At 66.2% G+C, this 10,009-nt stretch overlaps 3 protein-coding genes across 3 annotated transcripts; 1 reads left to right on the forward strand and 2 right to left on the reverse strand.

Moving 5' to 3' along the window:
• Positions 1–49: 49 nt before the first annotated feature.
• Positions 50–217, reverse strand: EMIHUDRAFT_77830 (hypothetical protein; the record flags this gene model as incomplete). Its single annotated transcript, XM_005791034.1, has 1 exon — positions 50–217. A coding segment is annotated over one exon (168 nt), but the record flags the coding sequence as incomplete, so codon positions are not given.
• A 267-nt stretch (positions 218–484) lies between these two features.
• Positions 485–1,832, reverse strand: EMIHUDRAFT_460454 (hypothetical protein; the record flags this gene model as incomplete). Its single annotated transcript, XM_005791035.1, has 3 exons — positions 485–1,071; positions 1,259–1,732; positions 1,803–1,832. Coding segments are annotated over 3 exons (1,089 nt in total), but the record flags the coding sequence as incomplete, so codon positions are not given.
• A 2,810-nt stretch (positions 1,833–4,642) lies between these two features.
• On the forward strand, positions 4,643–6,127 carry EMIHUDRAFT_122201 (hypothetical protein; the record flags this gene model as incomplete). Its single annotated transcript, XM_005791036.1, has 4 exons — positions 4,643–5,086; positions 5,186–5,390; positions 5,467–5,531; positions 5,711–6,127. The coding sequence occupies 4 exons, from the start codon at positions 4,643–4,645 to the stop codon at positions 6,125–6,127; spliced, it is 1,131 nt and encodes a 376-aa protein (XP_005791093.1).
• Positions 6,128–10,009: the final 3,882 nt, after the last annotated feature.

The raw sequence follows: 10,009 nt of genomic DNA on the forward strand, positions 1-10,009 counted from the left end.
CGAGCGTCGAGCCTGGCGGGACGTTCACGTGTCGTGTTCGATGGATGGCGGGAGGACGTGTCACGGGTCGTGTCCGATGGATGGCGGGAGGACGTGTCACGGGTCGTGTCCGATGGATGGCGGGAGGACGTGTCACGGGTCGTGTCCGATGGATGGCGGGAGGACGTGTCACGGGTCGTGTCCGATGGATGGCGGGAGGACGTGTCACGGGTCGTGTCCGATGGATGGCGGGAGAGGGCGGCGTGCGGATGCCGTCGTGGCGCGCGGCCGGCGGGACCCGAAGGCAGGGCGGAGGAGCGGGCGGCGGCGGTGGCGGCGCCGAAACGCCACAGCAGCACCTCGCTGCCGCTGCAGCTCGCCAGACAAGCCGAGTCTGGCCGCCACGCCAGCGCGCTAATCGGAGCTCCAAAGCCGCCGCACTCAAAGTCGGCGCCTGGGCACATGGCACATCGCGGACACGTGGCGGACACGTGGCGGACACGTGGCGGACACGTGGCGGACACGTGGCGGACACGTGGCGGACACGTGGCGGACACGTGGCGGACACGTGGCGGACACGTGGCGGACACGTGGCGGACACGTGGCGGACACGTGGCGGACACGTGGCGGACACGTGGCGGACACGTGGCGGACACGTGGCGGACACGTGGCGGACACGTGGCGGACGTCGCTCGGCCGAGGGCGGGTGGGGGAGGGGCTGCCGTCGGCGCAGCGCCACAGCCACAGCTTGGAGGAGGCCGTTGCGTCGAGGCCGGCCACGACCACCCACGCCGCCAGCCACGCGCCGTCTGGCGACGCGACCAGCGAGCGCGCCCAGCCGTCGCACTGCAGGGAGGCAGCGGCGCCGCCGCGCGCCGCAGCGAGATCGCGCGGAGGCAGAGGCACGTACTCTGACGCGTGCTCCGGCACGTACTCGCCCTCGCCGCCGCTGGCTGCCCCCGCCCCGCCACCGCCGCCGCCTCGAGCCCACAGACTGACTCCGCCAAAGGTAGCCGCGGCGACGGTGCCGGCGGGTGCCACCAGCTGGAGAGCGTCGACGGCGTGATCGAGGAGGCCGAGCCGTGCGACGGCCTGGGAGGGGCGGAGGGAGGGAGAGGCGGAGGTACGCAGAGGCGGAGGAAGGGGCCCTCGGGGAGGGAGAGGCGGAGAGGTGCAACGAAGTGGCGACGCGTGCGGCAGCGTCCCGTGGCTGCCTAGGCGCCCCAGGTCGGGGATCGGCCAGAGAGAGAGAGGGTGTGACGGAGGCCGGAGCAGCCACCTGCCCGGAGGAGAGGAGGCCGACGCAGACGGAGCGGCCGAGCGGGACCGCCCAATGGGTCGAGTCCGCGACAACCTCGTCGATGAGGAGGCGGCGCCGCTTGGTCGTCGCCCCGCTCTCACGCTCGGCCTCAATCGCGCAATCGCGCGGGGCTGACGTGGCCACCTGGGCCTGGCCGTGGCAGTCCTGGCAGCCGCGACCGGCGACCCGTGCACTATTCACGTGGCAGGTCTCAATGTGCACGCAGCCATCATCGCCGCCGCTCACGAGCGCGACGGCGTCCGTGGCGGTCGTGGTGGCAAAGGCGAGGCAGCGCGTGCCACGCTGATGCCCGACGCTGAGGCAGGAGAGGGCGGACGGCGTCGAGTCCGCGTAATCGGTGTCAGCCGGAGTGGCGAGAAGGTGGCAAGCGCCTGACTCGAAGGCGACCGCGACGAGCCCGGTGGGCTCGTGCGCCGCGAGGCAGACGACTGCCTCAGATATGTTGCAAAAGGCCAAACCGATCGGGGCTCCTGCTGCTCGGAGCTCGGTGTGAACAGCGTACGTGTGTGCCGTGTGCCGTCGCAACTGCCATGTCGGCAGGTTGTGGCTGGTGCTCTCGCCCCGCTGGCGGCGCGGACCGGTGCCGCGGCTCCGAGCCCTCCTGTGGGCCCGCGGCGGCTCGCCGCCGCGGACGGATCTGAACAATGGGATCGGTCCGGATTCATCCCGGCGTGCCGCCGGTGACGCTTCTTCGCCGAAATTTTGCTCAAGCTCTTTGTCAACAAAGCTGTGCCCGAGCTCCTGCATCTCGACTGCGCGGCGGAACCGGCCCCTGGATGCTGAGTGAGATGTGAGGCGCCGGCACCGGGGCTACAACGCGGGGCCATCTCCAGGCTGTCTCGGGCAACCTCAAAATTGGCGCCTCTCTCTGCTGCTGCTGCTGCTGCTGCTGGTGGTGGTGGTGGTGGTGGTGGTGCAGATGCTGCTGCTGGTGCGGCTCGGCTCTCCGACTCGACTCGCCGCGGGCGTCGCGGGCATCTGACGCGGCGGGCGGCGTCGCGGGCGGCAGCGATCGCGGCTCGACGGTGGAGGCGGAGGGTGGTGGCTGTGGTGGCCTTTGAGTTTATTTAATGGTCGAGTACGGAGTGAGATTTGCTTCGTCTCCGCCTCAACGCCTTTCGCCGGCAAGGCCCTCGATGTCCGTGTCGACGGTAACGTACGCCACCGCCCTCTCCTCCGACACCCTCCAGGACGAGCTCCAGCGGAAGCTCGGCCTTTGGCTCTCCGTGGCGCTTCCCACCCTTCGGGTCGCGCTCGAGCGGGGCATGCCAGTCGATTTCTTCGGCGACTACCTTTACAACAAGGCCCACCACCGGCGGCCCCACGACGGCGTCCTCGCCGCCTGGGCGGACGCGATGCGCGCCCCGGCCAACGCGCCGGTCGTGCACGGCGACAAGGAGAAACCAGAGCTTACCCGGCAGTACAATGAGGGGTACAAGGTCGACCTCGCGGAACCCCACTCTGGGCCGGGAGGATGCGATGAAGTCAACGAAATAAAGCTCTGGACGCCCCTCCTCAAGACCTCCTCGGCGGGCGTTGGTAACGCCTCGAGCGGCGGCACGCCCGCCTCAGTTGGCCACTCCTACGCCTTCGGCAACACCGAAGAGAAGGCCCGCCGCCTAAACATGGGCTGCAAGGCGCGCGGGCAGCCCGGCCAACCCTTCTCCCACAAGAACGGCCACGGCTACGTCAACCGCGCATCGCGGTTTCTACCACGACGCGATCTTTGTCAAGCGCAACAACTTCAACCTGCTGCTCCACGAGAGTTCGGCGGCGGCTTCTCGCCCACCGCCGTTCTCAAGCTGCGCCGCCTCGCGCGCAAAGTCGCGCGCGGCAGCGTCGACCGCACGGCCTACTCGCCCAAGTACTCGCTCTCTTTTATGTCCCACCATGCAGAGCGCATCTCTCTCTCTGTTGTGCGAGGCGTGAACCGCGCCATTCGCTCTCACCTGGCAACCCTGTCTGCACGTCTTGCGCGCGCGTGAACAGGGCGCCAGGCCCCAAATGACGTGTGAGTGTTAGAGTTGTTTGGTATTGAGGTATTGCTAATCAGTAACCAGCCTCCGGCGGGGCCCCCCGCTACCATCCAAACCCGAGTACCGGTCTACTAATCATAGATAGAGGCTCAAGTGTGACATAAGTCCACACACATTCGACATACACATGCACAAAGCAAACTCTCACGACACACGGCAACCGGGTGGAGCGGCGGCGGCGGCGGCAGCAGCACGCGCGGGCGGACGGATTCGGACGGGGCGGAGCAGCAGCCGCCCAGGCGGCCGCTGCTCTGTCTGCCAGAGCGCGCCGTCTGCCTGCGCAGCTCGAGCGCGGTCAGGTGCAGGGAAGCGTGGCGGCGCGGGGAAGCGCGGCGCGGTGGTGGCGGCGGCGGCGGCAGCGGCACGCGCGGGCGGACGGATTCGGACTGGGCGGAGCAGCGACCGCCTGGGCGGCCGCTGCTCTGTCTGCCAGAGCGCGCCGTCTGTGCGCAGCTCGAGCGCGGTCAGGTGCACAGGGAAGCGTGGCGGCGCGGGGAAACGCGGCGGCTCGAGCGCGGTCAGGTGCACAGGGAAGCGTGGCGGCGCGGGGAAACGCGGCGGCGGTGGCGAGCAGGCGAGCGGCCCGCGCGCGGCGAGGCGGACAGGTGATCGGCAGGCGGGTGATGGGCCGGAGAGTGACCGCGCCCAGCGATCGGAGGCGAGCCGATCGTCGCTCGGCCGCAGCTGACCTCGAAGGCGTGCGGAGCGCGACTGTCGGTGTCGGAGGGCGGCCGTCATGTGGCGAGGAGGGAGGACGACAAGTGCGCGTCGTACGGGTCGCTCTTCATCGGCCAGTCGAGCGGCACTCAAGTCGAGACCGAGCATGGGCGACGAAAAGCCGGTGGGGCCGGTGGGAGGTAGGACGAGATGCGTTTCGCGCTTTCAAAAGCGGCTTCGCGCGCAGCGCAACTTTGGGTTTGCCACGAAAAAGCGTCCCCAGCTGGAAATGGGGGTAACTGGGCGGCCAATTCACACCTCGCGGGACTACTTATGTTTTCGTAAACGTAGTTGTGGCCCCCCGCTACGTCGCACGAGTGCAACCGGGTAGCGGGGGGCTAAAATCTCTCGAATTCAGGGAGTAGGCTCGATCGAGAGTTCACGCGGAGTAGGCTGGGGCTCACCAATTTGGCGTGAGATCAGGGGAAAAGATCTAATCACCCGAATACCACGTTCGGATCGCTCCTCATCGCAAACCCTTTCAGCTCGAGTACTGAAAAAGAAACGAAAAGGCCTTGTGCGAGGTGTGCGGGTGTTGCTGCGTGCTGCGGCGCTGCGGCGCAGCGGCCGCTGCGGCCAGAGACCACAGATGGCATCCACCGCTGCAGGCACATCAAAGAACGCGCACGGGCCTCTCCGCGACAGGGCCGCAGAGCGCACAGAGGCGGAGTGGGAGACCATCTATGCGGCCCGCAAGGCCCGTAAGGAGAAGCACCGTGCCCGTGCTGCTGGCGTGATCGATCGGCGCAATCCACGCTGCCGCCGCTACTGGATGGTCCTCTCCTACGAGGGCGGCGGCTTCCACGGCTGGCAGAAGCAGGAGCTGGCTGACGGCCCGCTGAGGACTGTCGAGGGCGTGCTGGAGGAGCGGCTGCGGCCGGTGCTCGCGCAGCGGGTCAAGTTTTGGCCGGCGGGCCGCACCGATGCCGGCGTCTCGGCGCGCGGGCAGGTGGCGCAGTTCGACGCCGTCCTGCCCGAGTCGACGGCGCTGACTGCTCTCACCGGCGCCGTCAACGCGGCCTTGCCTCCCGACGTGCGCTGCCTGTCGCTTGCGCTGGCGCGCGGCGAAATGGGCTCGTCGCCAATCGCGGCTGTGGACATGTCGTGGACGCGTCGAGGACGTGGCCGCTAGGCGCGCAAGGGCTCGTCGACGAGCGCGTGCCTGTGGAAGCGATATGTGTACCGCGTGGAAGGCGAGCCTGCTGCGGTGCTCGCCGCCTGCCGGAGGGTGTGCCAAGAGGCGCGAGGCAGCGGCGAGGGCGGCGTGGGGGAGGACAGGGCCGGTGGCGGCGAGGGAGGGTGCGGGACCGTCGACGTCGAGGCGATGCGTCGCGCAGGTGGCCCTAGGCTGGTGTGAGGGCCATCTCTCCGCCGCCGCGCGTGTAGCGTCGGGGGCCCGTGCGAGCACCGTAGGCGCGTTGCTCGAGGGGAGGCGCGACTTTGCATCCTTCCAGAGCAAAGGCGGCCGCAGCACCACGGTGCTCACGCCTCCTCTCCTCCCCTCTCCTCGCTTCTCCTCGCTTCTCCTCCCCTCCTCTCCTCTTCCCTCCCGCGCACCACCTCTCCCCGGCAGCATCGCGCGAGAGGCGTACTCCCCTCCCCCGTCGTGAGCCGCTCCGCCCCCCTCACTGGCCCCTGCCTGGCCCCTGCCTGGCAGGTGCGCACGCTGCACCGCTGCGACGTGCGCTGGTGCGAGGGCGAGGGGCTCGCCATCACCCTCGAGGGAGACGGTTTCCTGTACAACATGGCGAGGATCGTCGCGGGCACGCTCCTGCAGGCCGCCGCCAACAACCCCTCCTCCTCACAGAGACACACCGCACAGCCGCCCCCGCTCGCGCCATCTTGCCGCCACTCGGGACTGGACTCCGCGCAGGTCGGCGTCGGGTGCAGGAGCGCGAGCAGCGTCGAGCAAGTACTCGCCGCTGCCGACCGCGTCGCCGCGGGCCCGACGGCGCCCGCGGCGGGGCTGTGCCTCGAGCACGTCGAGTATGAGCGGCCGTGGGGCGGGGAGCGCGGGGCCAGTCGAGGGGAGGCGGCTGGGCAAGACGACGTCGTCGTCGACGAGGCGTCCTGATGGTTGGAGCACTTGGAATGCAGTCATTAACCTCACATTCAGGGCCGGGGATCGAGGCCGGGGAGCTGAGAAGCGCACCCAGCGGGCCGGATGCTCGGGGACGGGTTGCGGGCAAGAGAGCCCTAGCCCTGGGGGGTGCGCGTTCGCGGCGTTCGCGAGGAAAGGGCCATAAAGTACGTGGCCCAGGGTTCACACCGATTGTAGGAAAATGACGAAAACACTTGACGGTCGCGGCCTTCCGACTCGCGCCTCCGCCTCACTGGCACTATTGTAGCCCTGGCCGGTGCGCGTGCTCAGTTGAAGTTCCGGAGTGAAAATTCGAACGCGTTCTCTCACGGTGACCAAAAGATGTCCACCTCAGAGGCACCTCCGGAGGCAGGCCGCCGCACGCCGGCGACACAGCTCCAGCTGTCGAACTGACCCGCAGCTCCTCTCAGAGCGGGAACTGTGACAAAAGTTGACTGAGGCGGTTGTCAGGAATCATCATACGGATCACATGGTGGCTCTCTCATGACGGGAGACCGCCCGACCACTCCTGGGTGGCACTGCCACCGGTGTCGCTCGACGTCCTGTCGACAGCGTGCCGACAGCGACACAGACCATGTGGGACGCGTCGAGTATCGACCTCTACTGCTTACCCAGCCTTCGAGTGTATCCTGGCTGTGGTCCCACACCCACTGGTGTCCATCTCAGAGACCGCAGGAGGTCATGAGGGTCGATGGGAGTGCCAACCCCACAATGCCTAAAAACAGCCCAGTAAACACACGGTTCTTCGAGCATCTCCGCGGTTCTTTTGCTGTAATCCTGCACCTGGAAGAAAAGCGCAAAGAGCGGTTTGTTACGGAATCGACCCTATCCAGTGCTCAAGTGCTCAAGTAACAAACCGGTAGCAAACTCGGCGGCGCCGTTTGAGTTTGGAGCGAATATTATATTCCGCGAGATGATGCTGACGGTGACGCATGCGAATGCGACCGGGACCGGCCACTCGTCACGGCTGGCCCGTAAGCCGTATTGCCGCAGCGACTCTGGGGATCCTAGCCACCGTTCTGTTCACCTCTGGCCTAGCAAGCCAGCCGTTTTTGGAGACGTTTGGTCCCGCTGCTGCCTGGGCCTCCGATGCGTCCGAGCGGGCTTTTGCGCCCAAGGACCGCGGAATGGGTGCAACCATGAAGATGGGTCTCGCCGTGATGTCGGGCGACGAGGACGCCACCGACATCGCCGCTGACCAGTCTTCAGGCATGGCCGCCGACGCCGCCTCCAATGCCGCCTCCAATGCCGCAGCCGCAGCAGTCGAGCATGGCCCAGCCATCATTGACGTGGCAAAGATCCTTGCCTCTGAGGGCTACAAGGGATTCAAAGAGGCCCAGGCCAGCAGTGAAGAGGATCGTCGCAAGAACTATGAAGGAGGCCAGCCCTCGGGCTATGCATACGGCGGTAGCAGCCCACACGGCCCGACCCCCCACGGAGGCGGCCAACTCGAGCAATGGGGCTACGCATACGGTGGTGGCGGACAACACGGTCCGTCCCATGGTAGCCAACACGAGCAGTGGGGCTCCGCCTATGGCCAGCATCAGGTTGCTGCAGCAGAGGCCGCGGCTGAGGCGGCGAGGACACAGGCGGCGGCGGCGAGCGCTGCAAAGGCGAATCTGGAGGCCAAGCTAGCAGAAGCAACGGAGGCGGCCAAGGCGCAGACGGCAGAGGCGATTGCCGCGAAGGCGAATCTGGAGGCTAGGCTGGCCGAGGCCGAGTCCAAGCTTTCGGCAGCCGCGGAGGCTGCCAACATGGAGACGGCAGAGGCAGAGGTCCCAGCCGGGTGGGCCTCGAAGGTGGTCCACGACGGCACCGCCGACGAGGGAAGGACGTATTACTATTGCAGCGCCGAGCAACCGATAGGGGGCAAGAAGCCCCCGTCGCAGTGGAAGATTCCCACCGAGCCGTGCGCGCTTCCGGCCGGCTGGGCCTCGGCCGCGGGGTATGGCGAACACCGCGGCGAGACGTACTATTATTGCGCCGCGGTCCCTCTCGAGCGGCGCAAGGAGCCCACCTCGCAATGGGAGCGCCCCACCCAGGTGAGCTTGAGATCTCGCCCATCCGCACATATGGTCAGGCGGCGTCTCTTGACGCCCATCTGGTAAACCCTCAGGCGTGCAGCGAGGCAACCCACTCCAAGACTGCAAGCAAGGGCAAGTGCACTACCGAGACAACAATCTCCGAGACAGCGGACCGCGTTGCTACATGGAGGGCATTGCCGAGTGCGCCGGGCAGTGCCTCACGCACGCGTTCAAGCCAGCATACTACACCAACGGCGCGGACGACCTGCAAGGTTGCTTCACCTTCTTAGTCTCCGTCACCTAGCGCGTCCACTTAGGCGTCTGCTACGAGACCATCTCCCAGTGCACCGCCGGGATCAACGCGCAAACTAACTGGATGTCAGCAACCGGCCACTACCGATGCTACCAAAACGAACGCGGCCGGTGCGTTGAAACGAATGGCGCCGCTCTCGACACATCCATGACACGTCCCTAGATTGCCCCCAGGTGCGTGCCCAAAACACAAAAGCCGAGTGCCGGATGCTTCAACACGCCGGGCGATTGTGCAACATTTGGCGGTCGATGTGACGACGATGGAGATGACGACGACCAAGCCAACCCACCCCCCCTTAACATAGGGGCACCTCGACCATAGGCGACTCGACCAAACATGGTGGCAATCGCCTATCGTTCCGGGCAGGCTGGCACGGCTACGGCCGCCGGCTGCTCGTGTGAGGATGCAAAGGAGAGGGGGGGAGGGGGGAGTCGGTTCGATGCTGCACGATGCTGCACAAGGTGTCAATCTTGGCTGTGTGGGTTGTGAGGACCCTGTGGAGTGGAGATGCTGACTGTAGTGACTGCGTGACTAGCGTGAACCTGGAGCGTTGCTGCCTCACGCCGCACCGCCAGAACGTGTTTGAGAGACGAGAGAGATTTGCTCGTCTAAGCGTGCGCGCGAACCGCGAGGTGGGCGCTACACGTCTTTGTTGGATGTGTCCCAAAGCGGTCGTATAACGACTGCTCTGAACAGACCACAAACCCTGCTAACCCTCGAGAGCCAACCCCCCCTCTTCACATACTTCAAGGAAGACCTAGATTGTCGATGTTTGTATATGAACCGAGCAGTGATGAGGTGGGTCGACCCGAGGTCTTACCCCGAAGCGGCGGTGCAAACAGAAATGAAATGAAGCGGTGCAGAAAGAAAGAAAATTCGAGTGTTTTTCTTGGGTTCCAAACGTTTCAGTCACCGACCATGAGGGGCCACCAGGCCGTGGCGGACCTGCAGCGAGTCAGGCAAGAGCTGGCAGACTTTGTCACGTCCAACCAAGACACGTACGACCGACGCTTCGCTGAAATGCGGCGGCAGGCAAAGACGCGTGAGGCTCGGCCGGCGCCCCAACCTCGCCAGGAGCCCAAGACAGCCGCAGCACTCATCCTCTCCCAGCTTCCGGAGACGAGCGCGGGGACGATCGGGTTTCATACCATTCCGGAGGTGCCGATTACGGCGCCAAAGCATTCGAGGCTGACGGAGTGGGAGGAGCTGGAGAGGACGTGGCACCCACGCCGCACGTCGGACGAGGTCGGCTTCCATCCCAGCGCTCTGGCCGATCGAGCGCGCGGCCTCGAGTGCGCGGCGAGCATTGCGCGGGAGGCGCAGGTAGGTAGGCTGCGAATGGATGCCAGCCACGACCCAGCGTTGCGTGCTGGCCTTGTCAAACTGCGAGAACGCGTGCACCGACTTGAGCGGAGTGGAGCAAGACACGTGTGATGGCCTGTGTTTTCGTGTATATGGAGCACATCGGATTCAGTGCAAGTTGTGCACCCGAAGACAGTCAAACTCTGAGACGAGATG

Source organism: Emiliania huxleyi (genome assembly GCF_000372725.1).
Source record: "Emiliania huxleyi CCMP1516 chromosome Unknown EMIHUscaffold_1165, whole genome shotgun sequence".
Classification (NCBI taxonomy): domain Eukaryota; phylum Haptophyta; order Isochrysidales; family Noelaerhabdaceae; genus Emiliania; species Emiliania huxleyi.